Below are 19,819 nucleotides of genomic sequence, written 5' to 3'. Positions count from 1 at the left end.
GTCAGTGAAATTATTCTTGCAGGAATGGAATCCTTTATCCAACACTCCACTTTAAAATCTCGTCCTTTATCTAGTCCTTGGTTTTCCAATAAATGTGCTAAGGCTGTTCAAGAGAAGAATGTTGCATATCGTAATTGGCATGTTTCTAATTCTCCAGTTTCATTTTCTGCCTACACCAAAGCTCGCAACAATTGTAAAACAGTTATTAATCAGTCCAAACAAGAGTTTGAACAGGCTAAGAGTAGAAACTTGCTTTTGCCCTAATCGTAGCCGAGCATTCTGGTCTCTTACCAAAGCTATTGGCTGCAACTTTTGCCCATCTCTGCTCCCACCTCTGTCCAAACCAGATGGTTCTGTTGTCACTTCAGCCAAGGATAAAGCTGACCTGCTAGCATCCCATTTTTCTTCCAGCTCATGTATTAATGATCTTAGTAAAACACCTCCCACCATTCCCAACACACTCCATTCAATGCCTCCTGTGGTCTTCCGTCAAAAGGATGTCAGAAGGATTTTGAGGAATCTTGATGCCAAGAAAGCTCCAGGTCCTGATGGTATTTCTCTACTTGTTCTCAAAACCTGTGCTCCTGAACTTACTCCTATTCTTTGCCGCCTTTTTTCACTTTCTTGTTCCAAAGGTGTTTTTCCTTTTGCTTGGAAATTTTCTCATATCTTGCCAGTTCCTAAAAAGGGTGACAAATCCCTCCCATCCAATTATTGTCCCATTGCAATTACTTCTACTCTTTCTAAAGTAATGGAGAAAACAATTAACCGCCAACTCTTAAACTACCTAGAAACCTTCCGTCTGATCAAAGATCGCCAGATGGATTCTGTCAGTGTTGATCCACTGGTGATATTCTGGCTTATGTTACCCATTTATGGATTAATTCAATGGAAAGGTTCGGGGAAACACAAGTAGTTGCTCTTGACATCTCAAAGACTTTCAATCGTGTTTGGCATAAAGGTCTTCTAAACAAGCTTCCATCTAATGGTTTGTCAACTGTTTTTAGTAATTGGTTATCCAGTTTTCTCTCTGATCACTCACTGAAGGTGATGGTAGATGGCTCTCTGTCTTCTAACTTCTCCACTTATGCCGGTGTTCCCCAAGGTTCAGTTCTTTCCCCCGCTCTTTTACTCTTGTATATTAATGACCTTCTTCCATTGACTGCAAATCCTATCCATAGTTCTGCTGATGATAGCACATTGCATTCCACTTTCCATTTTGAGAAACCTTGTCGTGCTCAATCAGCTTCAATTTCTCGAATATCTGCTACCAATTCCTTAAATGGCGATCATCGGGTAATTCTCCAGTGGAGCAAAGACAACTTAGTTGATTTCAACCCCTCCAAAACTCAGTCTTGTCTTATATCTCACAAAAAGGATTCTTCTGCTCCTATGCTTATCTTTAGTGACACTCCGATTTCTAGGCAAAATGATATCTCTCTTTTGGGGATTACCCTGACTTCTAATCTCTCTTGGCACAAGCACATTACAAATATTGCTTCCTCTGCATCTAAAAAACTTGGTTTTCCCTTTCGCTCTCAGCGTTACTTTTCTTCCAAACAGCTGCTCACTCTGTATAAATCGCAAATCCGCCTGCCATGGAATATTGCTCCCACATCTGGGGTGGTGCCCCCAAAACCTCTCTCAGGCTTCTTGATTCCATTCAGAAGAGAGCAGTTAGGTTAATTAATGATTCATCTCTAACAAAGTCTCTCTCTCCACTCGCTCTCTCATAGACGTTTCTGCTGCATGCCTCTTCTGCAGATACTTCCATGGGCACTGTTCTTCTGAATTGATTTCTATAATTCCCGCTCTCTCTTTCAAAACAGTCTGAACACGTGCTGCCAACATCCATTTACTGTCCAACTTCAAGCTCACAGAACCAACTTTTCATCTTACTCATTTATTCATTCAACTGCCATTTTCTGGAACAACCTTCTTTCATACGTATTTCCTGAAAATTAGTCTACAGAAGTTCAAGTCCAATGTCAACCGATATCTTCTTTCGTTTTGTCAACCTCCAACCCAAGCACGGTACTAAGTACTATAGGTTCTAATACCTCTCGTGTTTGGGGTTTACATAAAAAAAAATATATATATATATATATATAATTTGATCCAATACACGGTCAAAAAATCTTTCTTTCTTTCTTTCTCTCTCTCTCTCACCTGTTTCTAGTGCCACATCTTCACAGCATTTTCTAGCAAGCAATGCAGCTTCTTTATTTATTCTGTATGCCTAGTAGAAAGAGAAGTTTATAAAAAAATTTTTGATCACTATAAAATTTAATTTATCTGATTAATTAATTCTTATGAATAATGAAACAAATCTTAAAATTCTATTTTAATGCTAATTCATAAAAAAAATATATATTAAATAAGTTTCATTTCATACTCAAGGCCAATCATGTGAAAATTGCATGCTTGTATCATATTAATGAAAATTAATATGGTACAAGCATCTCAACTCTAAAATTGGCCCACATCCCGCAGTGTATATATCCATGAACATTTAAATATGCAATTGTGAAATTTTCTACCTACACAAAACAAAATGGACCACTTAAACAAGTCAGCAAGATATTTATTAATGTTAGCATCCCAATTTATGAAATCAGAAAATATGTGCATAACAGATGTAAGTGCATAAAAAGGCAAAATTTAATTCTAAAAGATAGATTGGACACTACATGAAAAGCACAGTTTTAACATAGCAAGAGAGAGAAAAATACAATATACTGAAGTGTACTTTACTGTACAGGATGAATATATTTAACGGGAACTTCATATATGAATACAGGTGTTTTAATTAACATATCACCAGTCATACAAAGGATTATTCTTCCTCTATGTGCGGGATCAATTCGATTCCACATGCCTGCATTTGAAAAATCAGCAAAAAATAATTCAAAATTGTTCACTTTTTCGATGGCATCTTTATTTTCTAAACACAGATGCAAAAAATCCATTTTTTATATTAAAAACATATATTTTTAATTAATTTCTGAAATTAAAACTCTCTTTAGACCAGTCGGTGAATGAAATACAAATCGAAAAACCTACATACTTCAATAAATGCATACAATCGAACATTAGCCTATCACTAACAGGAGCACTGCTCCATGAAGTGTGTACATCAACAGTTCGATTCCAGATGATGCTTCAATGTCACAAAGCCAGAGAGCATTACTAACTGGAGGACAGTGCACATGAATAAAGCCAGCTCACTCTCAATAATTGTACATAACAGCTGCCACTCAACGTGTACATATTATTATTATTATTATTATTATTATTATTATTATTTCTCCCTGATTGGGGGCAATAATAATAAGTATTATTATTATTAGCCATATGGTGCAAGGAAGCCTGAGGCTTTTGCTGCACCAGCCAAAAAAAAAAAAAAAAAAAAAAACATTCCTCAGTTACCTTGTGAGAGAGAGAGAGAGCAAGAGTCAGAAGTAGAAGGGAAGAATGATGACATCCAGCTCAGGACCCTGGCAGCAGACCTTTTCCACCAGCCAACAGTGTTTTTTTTCTGTAATTAAATTAATGAATATACTAGCCAGTGAGATATATTATTATTATTATTATTATTATTATTAGCCATATGGTGCAAGAAAGCCTGAGGCTTATGCTGCACCAGCCAAAAAAATTTCCCAAGTTACCCAGAGAGAGAGAGAGAGAGAGAGAGAGAGAGAGAGAGAGAGAGAGAAGTAGAAAGGAATCACCAAGGAAAGAGAAGAATGATGATATCCAACTCAGGGCCCTGGGTGTGCCAAACCCATACTCACCAGATGTGAGCCCCTATATAATTAGGTTTACCTTAAGGCACACTAGTTTTCTTTGATTTCTTTGATTTACCTTAAGGCACACTAGTTAAATGTTTTCTTTGATTTTTCCACTGAAAATTTCAGAAATCTATGTTAATTACTACACAATCAAGAAAAATTCAGGGATTAATCCCTTAATTTTTCCTAATTGTGTGATAATTAACATAGATTTCTGAAATTTTCAGTGGAAAAATCAAAGAAAACATTTTAAAAAACATCTATTAGGAGTTTCAGATGTGTGGGCAGCATAGATGAAAAGTACAAATTTGATTAAATATTGCCAGGGATCTCATTGATGCCACATGCCCAGCACTGTGTTAAAAGACACAAGTGTCCACCTTGTTTATTTTTAGCTTTAGGCTATTTACCATCTGGACCTTTTGTCATATTTGAGCTGATTTGAATTTTTAATTTATTTTTAAAATTAACGTTAAGTGTTACAATTTAGATTTCACAATTTCTAAATTAAAATTTTACCTAACCAACTGCCTTTTTTCTTTTTTCTCTCAATGGAAAAGATTTTTCCCCATCAATATAGTCTAAAAACATCATCTCTGTACATCTGAAAAGAACATAAACCAATTTTATTTGAAGAAAAAAAAAAAAATAGTTGTATGCAATGTACTCTTCATTACTAGTGTGCCTGACTGTTTTATGTTGCATCTCTGCATGCTATGACCATTGTGTTGTTGTTGTTATTATTATTATTATTGTTGCTCTCATATTATTTCTCCCTGATTGGGGTTTCCACCTCGTGACGGGTATTGCTACCAAGTACACAGGCTGGTTGTTGTTATGTCTGATGTTACTGTTGGTTGCGGAACTCTCTTATTATTATTATTATTATTACTGTTTTTTTTTTTAATCTTCTTTATATAAAACGATTTACACTATTTACAAAAATACACCGGCGTTTTAGACTAAACTGAGGACAGAGAGTATCTTTCTGCTGATAAAAAAGCAGTTAATTAAACAAAATTTCAATACAGAATCATAAAATCTAAATGATAATAGTTGTCCAATTTTAATGTAATTCAAACATATCAGCACATATATGACAAAAAATGGTCCAGATAATGAGTTGAACTGCCTAAACTTAATAATTTCAAGCAATAATTCATTTAAAATTTTTTAAACTATTTTTTAGCAAAGCAACATGTGCAAAGTAGTGAATGTGCTGTGCACAGAGAAGAAAGATACAGAGTGGACACTTGCTCAATTACTCCCAGCACCCTCAGTTTGAGAATATGAAACTAACATGGTAATCTGTGGCCATCAAAACCCAGGAGTAATCACGTGCATGCCCAACGCTTATAAAGTTGCTACTACATGGTTGCTATTCTCTTTCGAATTCTAATGTTCGTTGAATGTAGAAATTTTGTTTTACATAGCTTTTTTTACTATTATAATTATTTCTGTATTTTTTTTTTCCATTATTATAATTATCTGCACAGAAATAAGTGTTTCAACTCGATAAATGTGGAGTGCGATTGTACCATTTCGGAAAGAACATTTAAGGTAATTTACAATAATTAATAGAACCATGAAATATTTAATGAAATGTTAAAAAAAAAAAAAAAAAATACTGGATAGCTAATTAATAACTGCATAGCTAATTAATAACATGTGGTTGCTATTGTCTTTCAAGTTCTAGTGTTCATTAAATGCAGCAATTTTGTTTTACATAGCTTTTTCTTACTGTTATTATAATTATTTGTGCTTTTTTTTTTTTTTTTTACTATTATTATAGTTATCTGCTGACATCATGCACAGAAATAAGCATTTCATATGCGATAGTACCGATTTCCAAAATAACATTTAAGGTAATTTATCAGAACTGATAGAACCAGGAAATGTTTAATGAAATAAAAAAAAAAACCTGAGTAGCTAATTAATAACTAATTCATGACTTATTACATTAATTGATATGAATAGTGTATTGATATTAATCGAAGTAATAGTTTATGGAATAATTAAATTATTCCATAAAAATGGAATAATTTAATTTTATGGAATAATTAAATTATTCCATAAAAACCTTCATGAAATATGTCATGGCATCTTTACTGTTTCTGAAATCAAGTCAAGTCATTGCCAAAGTCTCACTGACAAAGTGAAAGAGTTATAATCGCCCAGGTACTGTGAGGATATGGATATTTATGATGAAAATGTATTGGCATATGTCTCAGGTTACTATCTAGAAATATTTTAAAGAGCAATAATTGTGAAACATGTAAAGATTTATTATTAGGCCCAAAAGATTTGAAATGGACAAACTGTTGTATTAAAGCTGTTAATAACCACATTTTGGAAAAATGTCTGTCACCACTCTTAATCCTATCATCCTTCATATTTGTAACTTATCTCTGAGACTGGGCATTTACCCAAAGCATTTCAATCAGGTTAACATACTTCTGGCATTCAAAAAAAATGTTGTAATGCTGTATAAGGTAATAGCAGTAGTAGTGGCATGTTTTATCCAACTGTTTATCCAACTCAGTGTAATGTATGTATGTGTTCTCTGTGAACCTATTGCTGCTAAGCTGTTATGTAGGGTCACATTGCTCTTGAGGCTGAGGCTATATAATGCAACATGCCCACAGTGTCATCATCTACCAAGTGAATTCTAAACCTTTTATACCACTCAGTGCAATACTTCACAAAATATGTCATATCATCTCTACAGATTATGAAATCAATGATTGCATTACAGACTGGGACACAGTGCTTCATTATTAGTAGTACTATTGTTCTTACATTATTACTGATTGGGTGGATCCACCCCACAACAGGTACTACTACCAAGTGCACAGGGTGGTTGTTTTGTGTCGTGTTACTGTAGGTCCAGGAACTCTCTCTGACTATCCCACAGGTATTCCGGATTGCATCTTTCTGGAGTTCCTTGTATATGTTCTGTGGGAGACCTAGTGCTGCTAGGGTCTTTGGCACCATACAATTAACACTGTACGCATTACTGTTAACACTATACACTATGTTCGGCTATTATGTTCTGGCTCTCCAAGTGGTGTGATATCTTCTTGGTTATGCAGCTGGTCATAATCTTGTATATCACCGGGAGACAACTGATAGGCCTGTCTGGATTCTATTGGTTCTGTGTGGGCTTATTATTTTTTTTATTAGTTAATTCATTTTTGTTTCTTGTACTGGGCATAGACGTCTTTAGTCTTGCTTTTAATTTTATGAATTAAATCGCATGCTTTTTTATATATAAAATACAGAACATTTCATGTGAAGATATTACTAATTCAGTTTGCATTGGACTACACGTAATTCAAATATCTTTCTTTCATATGTAATGAGAAAATTCATAAATAAAAAGAATTTCAATTATATAGTGATGTTTGTCTTTTTTTTTTTTGGTTATTATAATACTAACTCAAATAGTGATCTAAATGAAAGAATGCTAAATTCTAAATAGGGGTAGAATTTTTCTCAGCTCGGTCTGTGCTTGTTAACAGGAGAGACTGCTTCTACAGGGATGGGATACACTTAAATAGAAAGGGTGCAAGATTATTTGCTGATGCAATCGAAGCAGTGCTAGGTGGGTCGAAAAACTGCTAGCTTCGGGGGAGATACACAGACTAATAGATTAACAGTAGCTACTGGCAGAGGTGAAAGTGATTCTTGCACTGCTTCTATTGGAATGAGCAGCAGCCTGGAAAACAAGATGCAGGGGATTTCAGAGACTGCTGGGAGTCATTGCAGTACAAGTAAAGAATAGGTTGTGTTAGGATAGCTAAGAATAGGAACAAGTGCATGTATACTTGCACATACACCAATGCTAGGAGTTTGTTAAATAAATTTGATGAATTTGAGGTGTTGGCCAAAACATCAAAGGCAGATATTGTTGGGATATCAGAGACGTGGTGTCACAGATATAAGAGGAATGCAGAACTGGAATTTGGGAAGCACAATGTGTACAAAAAGGATAGACAGGATAGGAAGGGAGGAGGGGTTATGCTATTAGTTAAGAAACACAAAATCCAAGGAACTGAAGCCAGTCGACATCACTGGACAGTGCAGTGTCGAGTCAGTTTGGTGTGACATAAGCACTGGGAGATCAAAATTGAGAGTAGGAGTGTGTTATAGGCCTAATTACTCTTATGAGTATAATAAAAAACTGTACAGGGAAATAGAGTGGGCGAGTAAATCAGTGAGTCTTATAATGGGGATTTTAATTTCCCGGATATTGACTGAAATTTGTGGGTTGGTCACTCACACACTAGCAAGGCTTTTTTTGATTTATTGGATGATTGTTTTCTACATCAGCATGTTCGGGAGGCAACTAGAGGGAGTAATACTCTTGATCTGATTATCAGTAGTGATTCTTCATGCATTAAAAATCTGCAGATAAAGGAACCACTAAGTGGCAGTGATCACAGTGTGCTCAAGTGGGATTTACTCAAAGAGGTAAGTACCATCAGGGGTAAAGGCAGTGGTGAGCTATAGTGGGCTCGCGAGAGCCCATTGTTATTTTTTTTGAAAATTTGCAAGCCCATTGTTGAAACGATCATTTATTTTAAAAATGAAATCCTGCAATTGTTGAGTATCCAGAGCCGAAAGTACGGTGGGGCAAGTGGGGCCCATCCCCAGCATTTTAATGGCGTAATCAATCAGTTATGTATTTAAAAATTGTTTCATTTTTGATTTCTTCTTCTTCTTTGGTCCTTAGCTGGCAGCTGGGGGAGGCGGTTGGCCACGCAACCAGTATGCTGCTGTAGGTGCCGCAGGGTTTCGGACTTGCTCTGTGATGTTCTTCCATACCTTACGATCCATGGTATGGAAGAACATCACAGAGCAAGTCCGAAACCCATTTTTGATTTAATTACAGTTGGACCTCTGTTTAACGAACTTCTTTATAGCGAATTTTTTTTTAATTCCTCTTGGTAATTACATTTAAAATAGTTTCCGTTGAACGAAGAAAATTTCCGTGTAATGAATGGATTAGGAGAGACAACTTTGTATCCATTGTTCTCACCTCTGGCCTTTAGCAATTAGAAAGTGCAAATTAAGGGTGAAAGGGATTACCATTTCACAATGTTAGTGCTGTCTGTATAACCTCTGCAGTCACATACTGAGAAGTCTCACTAGTCAATATGCTTTCCATTGCCAGTCAGAGGATTAAGAAGATTCTGACACGTATAATAGCTCCTGGTCATCGGTATTAATACCGGTATTCCAAAAACAAATATTTTTCTCAATAAATTTTGATGACAGTTAACAAAGTAAAGAAAAAATAAGTACTGTAATTACTTGAATTCAAGTTTTAATTAAACAACCACAAAGGGGAACCACAACCGTGTCGTGGTTCCCCTTTACTTCTACAAGAAGTCATATTTTTGGAGAAGTGAGTGATCCACGCCTTCCAGTAAATTTCTCCATTTATGTTTACATGGTCACAATAGCTGAATATCTGAGTGATTCCGACATTTTGCACAATATTCAATGAACTAGTGACAGTAGCAACGTTGGGCAGGGGGGATGAGGCAATTAAGATATTAAGTAAACTTTCCGAAGATGAAACGTTGGCAGATATTGAAACTTTGTCGAAGCTTTCACTGTGTAGAAAATGTTCTAAAATATAATGCCATAGGGGCAATAATTAAAAAAAAAAAAGAAAACAACTGTATACCAATCTCCAAAAAACCAACACAAATTAAAGCCGATTGCTAAAGAACTTGATGTGGAAACTATAAAGATCAGTCGTGTGTTCAGGCCACATGTGTGTAGCTTGCAGATGGCAACTGCGGGTTGGAGGAATCATCCCGCTTTGTGCAAACATTTTGAATCAGAAGTGATATATTCAGGATTACTAACTCGACTTTTAAATCTGGAATTTCTTAAACATTTAATACTAATGATCGACATCCTGCAGGAGGTTTCTTACCTTTCAGAAGCTTTACAGAATCATTATGGTAAAAGCAGTTAAATTAATTATTCGAACTATCAATGCTATTGCTAATTTGAAAATTCTTAAGGAAATTATGAAGCTAAAATTGAGAGCATGTTGAAGTGGAAAGAATTTGAAGGAATCAAATTGGAAAGTAAGAACACATTTAAAAAATTACCTTGTGACAAGTTATTAAATGCATTGTTTTATCTTTAAAGGATAAGTTATTAATGAACAGAGAATAATTTTAAATTAAATAAAGAAAATAAATTTATTTAATAATTTTAAATTAAATAAAGAAAATAATGATACCACTGAAAGAAATTTTAAACATATGCTACCCGAAATCGTGGAATATAAAAGAACTTTCGTCTCTGTGGCAAGACAGTGAAAACCGAATATGAAATTTGTTTTCTGATTAAATATGAAATAAAAATTAATGATTTTAGAGATTTTGTCGAAGACAATTTATCTTTAAAATCGAGTGAAATTCCCTTTTCAATTAAGAAAGCCAGAAATATCTTTGAAACCATTGCGATTAGCACTGCTGAAGCTCAGCGAGCTATCAGCGTAATGAATAATATTGACTGAATGAATGAATAATATTGACAATTAAACACATTGCAGATTATGATGAGAATACATCTATATGGAAAATCATTGCTTCAGTTTGATCCGGATCGTTACGTCAAATCATTCCTCTGTAATCATCGCTCGGCAATAGAGCAGAGCAGATCGACAACAAATATTAATAAAAAAGTAGATTGCATACAGCAATTTTTAGAATAAAATTTTCCTGAATATTTGTGTAATAATTTTTTTTCATGTAATCTGTGATTTTTGTGTACTTTTTCTAGTGTTTGTTTTTTTATGTAATATTTGTTTTTATATTGTAGAATGTTTTGTGATAGTGTTTATTTGTAATATGGGAAATATTTCATGTTATTTTTTATTCGCAATATTAAAATTTTATCATGAAAAAAAATGTATCCATTATATTTCCCTAATTGTTAAAAAAAGACGAATAAAAAAATTGTACGTGTGCCGAGCACATTCAACTTTTTTACGAAGATGAAACATCCTTCACGTTTCTTTTAGATATTTTGACTTGTATATATTGATTACGAAATAAGAGCTTTTTTATTCTAAATATTTTATTGATCATTCACAAATTTACATAATTTCTGGAAGACAAGATACAATGGATTTATGATAACTAAAGTAAGAAATGTATACTTGCGATTGAAACGTATCTAAATATCTCTGGAAAACAGCGTTGATTGAAGTACCAATCTTTGTAGTTGAAGCTAGGGCAATTTATGCAACTGGGATATCGGCATTAATACCGGTATTCCAAAAACAAATATTTTTCTCAATAAATTTTGATGACAGTTAACAAAGTAAGGAAAAAACAAGTACTGTAATTACTTGAATTCAAGTTTTAATTAAACATTTATTGCAATAATAAATATTCTAAAAAAATCATTAAAATACAGTTATTCTAAATAAAAAAAAAATTGTTACTGCAAAGTTTAGTTATGTTTAAGCATCCACACTATCTGTCTGAATAAAGTGAGCTCTTAAGAAACATAAGCAATCAATAGTATGATCGTTTAAAATGGATCTAATTTTGGTACATACAGTATTTGATTAGCAGCAGAAAACGCCCTTTAGGATTCTATTCTAGTACTGAGATAATTGGAGACGATCCAGTCCATATTTTTTAGGCTTTGAACTTTTTTAGCAAAAATAGTTAAAAGTATTTCATTAATTTCCGACTCAAGTTCATCTTTTAAAATCTCATTGGAGTCAGGCATTTTATTTCTTATTTTGGAAAGAATTTGTGGAACACTCATGTTCTGTTCCACGTTGGTCTTCCATGGTTGAATTCTGTTCATCATTTTCTGAAGGAGAAAAACCTTTTATTAAGCGAAGTATAATTTTCACTATAGTATCTTTACTGAGTCTGGGAGAGAGCAAAGAGTGGGAATATAGAATAAAGAAGAGAGTAAAAAGTGCAGTTAAGGAGTTCTTCACATATATAAATGCAAAGAAGAGAAGGACAAATCAGATCGGACGCATATGTAATTGCATGGGACAGTATCAGATACCCCAACTGATGTTGCAGATGAACTCGACAGTTACTTTGAATTGATATTTACAGAAAAAACCCTTCATGTCAATAAGAAGTTATGGGAGTGAAGTTGAAAAAAATGTAATTAATGATGTTGAAATTTCACATGTTGATTTAATGATTATATACCCTATAATCTTAAAGGAGGCAGCAATTGAATGCATTGAACCATTAAGGCTAGTTATGAGAGCATCACTGGACTCAGGAGAGATTCCGTGATTGGTGTAAATTGGAACATAAAGGCGGTTCTAGGAATGTAACGGGAAATTACCGACCGGCCAGTAGTAGGGAAAATCATGGAGGCAATGATCAAAGGTGGAATTCAGGATCATTTAGATGGAAATGGAATTCTGCAGGATACACAGCATGTTTTTGTAAAGGGAAAATCATGTTTAATTAATCTGGTTAGCCATTTTGACAGGTCACTAGTGAGCTGGATTTAAAGAATAATTTCGACATTGTTTATTTAGAGTCAGCAAAGCTTTTGACTCAGTCCCACATGAGTGGTTACTTTATTTATTTATAAGTTTGAGCAGGCTGGAATCATAGGGAAAATCCTTAGATGGATAACATGATGACTTGAGAGCACCAGGCAGGGGGGGTTTTGATGAATGGTTATTCCTCAGATTGGGTTAATGTAAGAAGTGGGGTTCCCGAAGAATCAGTATTGGGACCACTGTTGTTTTTGATTTCTTAAATGAAATCTATGAAGGGATATAGGGTGTGATGTCTAAACTTGCAGATGATGTAAAGATCAGTAAAGTAGTGAATGATCGCCGCCAAGCAGAGCTTCTTCAGAGTGACCAAGATAGACTTCCAGGATGGTCAGAAGAGTGTCAGCTATATGCTTTAATTCAGCAAAATGCAAGGTCTTATACCGGGGGAACAGCAACCCTAAAATAACTTATACACTTGGTGGAGTTGAACTAAAGTCAGTAGCGGAGGAACAGGACTGGGGAGTTATGATACGGTCAACATGAAGTTGTCCGAGAATTGTGGACAGGTTGCAATGTTGCATGGTGTTCTATTGATGATTTATCAAACATTTGCTAATAGAGATAAGGACGTCATAATCACATAAAGGTGATTTTATAACCTTTATGTGATTAAATCATAAACTTTTTTTTAAATTCGTACCGAAAAACCGGTATTTTTGTATCAATACCGCTATTTGAATACTGGAAAAAAATTACTGGGATCCCGGTATTCGGGATCACGGTATTGTAAGCCCTAGAACTTGAAGCAACATATGCAGCTGTTAAGGGCACCGAACAATGGAACATAACGAAAATGCAAGACGAAAAAAATAACTTGTTGACAAATATCTGTATTGTTGCAGTCGTATGACAAATACTTGTATTGTTGCAGTCGTATGACAAATACTTGTATTGTTGCAGTCATATGACAAATACTTGTATTGTTGCAATCATACTTACTGCAGTAGTAACTGCAGTAAGTATGATTGTGATGTCATACTATTCAGGAATTCTAAAAAGTTAGAATTCCAGAACTATTGTATCCAGTTATCATCGTAAGGGGAGGCACGATGACCAGGTTTTTAAGCTTTTTTTTTAGATAGACCTAGGAACTTTTTACACATCCACTAAAAGCATGGTTAAGAGGGTAATAAGGCCCATCTGTCCATCCCCTGAAATCGCACTTGACTTGAGATATCATACCGGTCACGAAAAATGCTCTGATCACACTACTAGTAGTGCGAGCTTGGGAAGTGCCTCTGGTGGAATCTGCGGATGACGTCACTTCCGTGACCAATCAAATTTACTGGGTAGAAAGTCGGAAAAACTGCGATCCAATTGTTAAAATATTCACAGCTCACCACTGGGTAAAGGGAAGGGTTTTTGCTTTCGTAAAGATGACTACGAAGGTCTGAGACAGTATTTAAATTCTATACAGTGGGACCAGCTGATGATGTTACCAACAGCAAATTCAAAATTGGAAGAATTCAAAGAATTAATCTTGGAAGCTACTAGGCTTTACATACCAACTAAGAAATATTGTTCAAGGTTTAGGCCTAAATGGATGTCAGATGAACTAATGACACATATGGCAAAGAAGAAAAATACATGGAATACATATAAATTAATGGGTGACATGTAAGCCTAGGATAGATATAAACTGGTCTGTAACCAGGTCACAAAGGAGATTAGGTAGGCAAAGGCAGATTATGAGATATTTTTGGTAAAGGATACAAAGAAAACAGCAAAGAGTTCTTTACATATGCAAACTCTAGAAGGAAAGGGATGAATCAGATTGGTCCACTGGATATCGATGGTTCAACTGTTGATGATCCTGCTCAGGTGGCTGGCAAACTAAATGAGTATTTTGCATCTACATTCACACAAGGAGTTATTCAGGGAGGGGAATGCCAGGGGTGTATTAAACTTTGGCAGTGAGCTAGATGTTTTTGTAATAACTGAGAGGAAAATGGAGGAGAAATTGTTGAAGATAAACATAAGAAAGGCACCCAGGGTGGATGGGATCTATTCAGTTATATTAAAGGAGCAGCAAAGGAAGTAAGAAAACACTTAGCCATAATTATGAGAGAATCCTTGGACTCAGGGGAGGTCCCCACGGACTGGAGATGTGCAAATGTGTCCCCAATTCACAAAGGGGGATCGAAGGGTGACACGAGTAATTATAGACCGGTTAGTTTAACTTCTGTTTCAGGGAAATTAATGGAGGCACTGGTTAAAGAAGCACTGTTGGTTCATCTAGACTCAGCATGGTTTTGTTAAGGGGAAGTCTTGTCTGACCAATCTGATTGGATACTATGATGTGGTCAGAAAGGAACTGGATGCAGGGAATAATTTTTATATCATATATTTGTGTCTTAGAAAGGCTTTTGATACTGTTGAACATGGAAGACTGCTGCACAAATTGGAAAAGTGTGGCATTGAAGGCAAATTGCTGCTATTAGCAAAGTGATGGTTGAATGGGAGAAGACAGAGAGTGGTAATCAATGGACACTGCTCTTCATGAACTAATGTTATTAGTGGAGTCCATCAGGATTCAGTGTTGGTCCATTGCTGTTTTCTGTATTTATAAATGATACTGATGATGGTATATCAAGCTTAATGTCCAAGTTTGCAGACAATACGAAGGTTCGCAGGGTTGTTAAGGACACTAATGACAGTATGCTGCTGCAACAGGATCTAGAGAAGTTGAGCAGATGGGCTGAGAAGTGGAAAATGAAGTTTAACATTGACAAATCAGTAACCCCAAAGTACCATATCAACTCTGTGGTACTACACTTTTTTTTTTTTTTATGTAAACCCTAAACACGAGAAGTGTTAGAACCTATAGTACTTAGTACCGTGCTTGGGTTAGAGGTTGAGAAGACGAAAGAAGATATTTGTTGACATTGGACTTAAACTTTGTAGACTGTAATTTTCAGGAAATACGTATGAAGGAAGGTTGTTCCAGAAAACGGCAGTTGAATGAATAAATGACGAAGATGAAAAGTTGGTTCTCTGAGTTTGAAGTTGGACAGTAAATGGATGTTGGCTGGTGGCAGCACGTGTTCAGAATGTTTTGAAAGAGAGATCAGGAATTATAGAAGCTAATTCAAAAGAACAGTGCCCATGGAAGCATCTGTAGAAGAGGAAAGCAGCAGAAACAGTACGTCTATGAGACAGCGAGTGAAGAGACTCTGTTAGAGTGGAGTCATTAATTAACCTAACTGCCCTCTTCTGAATGGAATCTAGACCTGAGACAGATTTGGGGGCACCACCCCAGATGTGGGAACAATATTCCATGGCAGGGCAGATTTGCGATTTATACAGAGTGAGCAGCTGTTTGGAAGAAACGTAATGCCGAGAGCGAAAGAAAAAACCAAGTTTTTTAGAGGCAAAAGAAGCAATATTTGTAATGTGCTTGTGCCAAGAGAGATTAGAAGTCAGGGTAATCCCCAAAAGAGGTATCATTTTGCCTAGAAATCAGAGTGTCACTAAAGATAAGCATAGGAGCAGAAGAATCCTTTTTGCGAGATATAAGACAAGACTGAGTTTTAGAAGGGTTGAAATCAACTAAGTTGACTTTGCCCCACTGGAGAATTACCCGAAGATCGACATTTAAGGAATTGGTAGCAGATTTTCAAGAAGTTGAAGTTGATTGAGCAGGACAAGGTTTCTCAAAATGGAAAGTGGAATGCAATGTGCTATCATCGGGAAAACTATGGATAGGATTTGCAGTCAATGGAAGAAGGTCATTAATATACAAGAGGAAAAGAGTGGGAGAAAGAACTGAACCTTGGGGGACACCAGCATTAGTGGAGAAGTTAGAAGACAGAAAGCCATCTACCATCACCCTCAGGTGAGCGATCAGAGAGAAAACTGGATAACCAATTACTAAAAACAGTTGACAAACCATAAGATGGAAGCTTGTTTAGAAGACCTTTATGCCAAACACGATCGAAAGCCTTTGAGATATCAAGAGCAACTACTTGTATTTCACCGAACCTTTCCATTGAATTAGTCCATAAATGGATAACATAAGCCAGAATATCACCAGTTGATAGACACTGACAGAATCCATACTGGCAATCATTGATCAGACGGAAGGTTTCTAGGCAGTTTATAATTTGGCGGTTAATTGATTTCTCCATTACTTTAGAGAGAGTAGAAGCAATTGCAATGAGACGATAATTGGATGCACTTTAGAACGAGTAGAAGTAATTGCAATGGGACGATAATTGGATGCTAGGGATTTGTCACCCGTTTTAGGAACTGGCTGGATATCAGCAAATTTCCAAGCAGAAAGAAAAACACCGTTGGAATAAGAAAGTGAAAAAAGGCGTCAAAGAATAGGAGTAAGTTCAGGAGCACAGGTTTTGAGAACAAGTGGAGAAATACCTTCGGAACCTGGAGCTTTCTTAGCATCACAATTAGTCAAAATCCTTCTGACATCCTTTTGAGGAAGACCAAGGGAGGCATTGAATGGAGCATGTTGGGAATAGTGGGAGGTATTTTACCAAGATCGTTAATGCATGAGTTGAAAGAAAAATGGGATGCTAGCAGTCAGCTTTATCATTGGCTGAAGTGACAACAGAACCATCTGGTTTGGACAGAGGTGGGAGCAGAGATGGGCAAAAGTTGCGGCCAATAGCTTTGGTAAGAGACCAGAATGCTCGGTTACCATTAGGGCAAGAAGCAAGTTTTCTACTTTTAGCCTGTTCAAACTCTAGTTTGGAATGGTTAATAACTGCTTTACAATTGTTGCGAGCTTTGGTGTAGGCAGAAAATGAAACTGAAGAATTAGAAACAAGCCAATTACGATATGCAACATTCTTCTCTTGAACAGCCTTAGCATATTTATTGGAAAGCCTTTGAGATATCAAGAGCAACTACTTGTATTTCACTGAACCTTTCCATTGAATTAGTCCATAAATGGATAACATAAGCCAGAATATCAACAGTGGATAGACACTGACGGAATCCATACTGGCGATCGTTGATCAGACAGAAGGTTTCTAGGCAGTTTAAAATTTGGCGGTTAATTGATTTCTCCATTACTTTAGAGAGAGTAGAAGTAATTGCAATGAGACGATAATTGGATGCACTTTAGAAAGAGTAGAAGTAATTGCAATGGGACGATAATTGGATGCTAGGGATTTGTCACCCGTTTTAGGAACTGGCTGGATATGAGCAAATTTCCAAGCAGAAGGAAAAACACCTTTGGAATAAGAAAGTGAAAAAAGGCGGCAAAGAATAGGAGTAAGTTCAGGAGCACAGGTTTTGAGAACAAGTGGAGAAATACCTTCGGGACCTGGAGCTTTCTTAGCATCACAATTAGTCAAAATCCTTCTGACATCCTTTTGACGAAGACCAAGGGAGGCATTGAATGGAGCATGTTGGGAATAGTGGGAGGTGTTTTACCAAGATCGTTAATGCAAGAGTTGAAAGAAAAATGGGATGCTAGCAGTCAGCTTTATCCTTGGCTGAAGTGACAACAGAATCATCTGGTTTGGACAGAGGTGGGAGCAGAGATGGGCAAAAGTTGTGGCCAATAGCTTTGGTAAGAGACCAGAATGCTCGGTTACCATTAGGGCAAGAAGCAAGTTTTCTACTCTTAGCCTGTTCAAACTCTAGTTTGGACTGGTTAATAACTGCTTTACAATTGTTGTGAGCTTTGGTGTAGACAGAAAATGAAACTGAAGAATTAGAAACAAGCCAATTACGATATGCAACATTCTTCTCTTGAACAGCCTTAGCACATTTATTGGAAAACCAAGGTTTATTTAAAGGACGAGATTTTAAAGTGGAGTGTGGGATAAAGGATTCCATTCCTGCAAGAATAATTTCACTGACACCATCTGAGCAAACGATGACATCAGAAGTTTTGAAACAGTAATCCAACCAAGGAAAAGAAGAAAAGAAGTCTCGCAGGTCATCCCATTTTGCATTCTTGTAATGCCAAACAACACGAGGTTGGGAATAGCCATGAGATAAAGGTTCCATTGGAGAAGAGACAATCACCAAGTTGTGATCTGAAGTGCCTAAAGGACCTCTCACTTCGACTGTGTACTTAGAAGGGTTGTTTGTGAGAAAAAGATCAAGCATATTGGCTGTATGATTAGGATTGTCCGGTATTCTTGTAGGTAAATGAACAATCTGTGCAAGATCATTAGTAACTGCCAAAGACTCAGCATCTCGACCAACTGGGTCAGTGTGACTAGAAAACGGAAGCCAGCTGGAATTGTGAACATTAAAATCACCAAGGAAAATTACCTCACTGTCAGGAAAGTTGGACTGGAGAAAGTCAAGTTGCAAAGAGAGGAAGTCAAAGAGCTCCAAGTGATTAGTGGAGTTGGGAGAACGGTAGAGACAACAGATGAATTTGACACAATGAGGTAGAGAGATTTTAAGCCAGAGAAGATCAAAGAGAGGAGATTCCAAATTGCCAAGTCTCTGACAGGGAATATCAGAAGGACATAAGCACAAGTACCACCTTTGAGGCGAAAAGAATCATACAGTGAATAATTTGGGCGTCTGAGATGAGCAGTAGTTGAATCAACTGATAACTGAGATTCCGTCAGAAAAAGTACATAGGGTTTGGCAGACTGCAACTGGAAATGGACATCATTGAGATTAGAATTGAGACCACGTATATTTGTGAAATGAATTTGGAAGTGCTTGGGAGGTTTAGATCATTTCGCAGATAAGCTTGCTCTATTAGTTTGACAATTCATGGTGTATTCAATAGTAAGAAAAAGTGGGTGGGACATACTGTATGAAGTAATGAAATTTTTGGATATGGGGTACACATGGTAAGAATATACCCAGTTTCTTGACATAATGTGGCCTCGACAATGCCCCCAGCATACACACTACTCGGAATCCCTCCGGTCACTAACTGGCAGAGTAGAGGTAGCAAGATTATACACTAACTGATCCGGAAGCCTCCTAGAGTTACCAATAGGCTCGTTCCGGTGTAGTAATTGTGCAGGCAGATATGAAGTTTTCTGAGCAGTGCAGAGTCTGCAAGAGTAGCTCATGGTGTCTTATCAATGATATACAGGAATTTTTCTAGCAGGGATAAGCAGGTGATTATCCTCTTCTATAAGGCAATGGATGCCACACCTTGAGTACTGTATACAGGTCTGGAGGCCTCGTTTTAAGAAGGATATAGAGCTTTTGGAACGAGTTCCATTCATTAATCTTTTGAAAAAGATTAATGAATGGAACAAAGGGTTGCTCTTACGAAGAAAGGCTTAAGTTTTGCAGATTACAGTGTCTGGAGACTAGGCACCTGCGAGGTGATCTGATTGAGGTTTATAAAGCCTTGAATGGTTTGAGCATGCTCAATGCTGATGGGATTCTTCTCTTGTTGAGAATAATCCCCTGAGAGGGCATAAATTCAAATTGAGGAAAGACAGTTGTAAGAGAGATGTGTGAAAGTTTGCTTTTAGCCAGCAGGTAGTTG

At 36.3% G+C, this 19,819-nt stretch overlaps 1 protein-coding gene across 1 annotated transcript in view; it reads right to left on the bottom strand.

Moving 5' to 3' along the window:
- LOC150088367 (methionine synthase-like) overlaps positions 1-19,819 on the bottom strand; it is a 668,558-nt gene that overhangs the window by 569,008 nt on the left and 79,731 nt on the right. Inside the window, 1 exon segment of the mRNA XM_090370745.1 lies at positions 2,170-2,239. Within this exon segment, the coding sequence (XP_090226871.1) occupies positions 2,170-2,239 (70 nt within the window).

This window comes from Mastigoproctus giganteus, chromosome 3 (genome assembly GCF_048544385.1).
Source record: "Mastigoproctus giganteus isolate SK-2022 chromosome 3, ASM4854438v1, whole genome shotgun sequence".
Taxonomy (NCBI): Eukaryota; Metazoa; Arthropoda; class Arachnida; order Uropygi; family Thelyphonidae; genus Mastigoproctus; species Mastigoproctus giganteus.
Note: the sequence above shows the minus strand (reverse complement) of the source record. Positions and strands in the feature narration are given on the sequence as shown.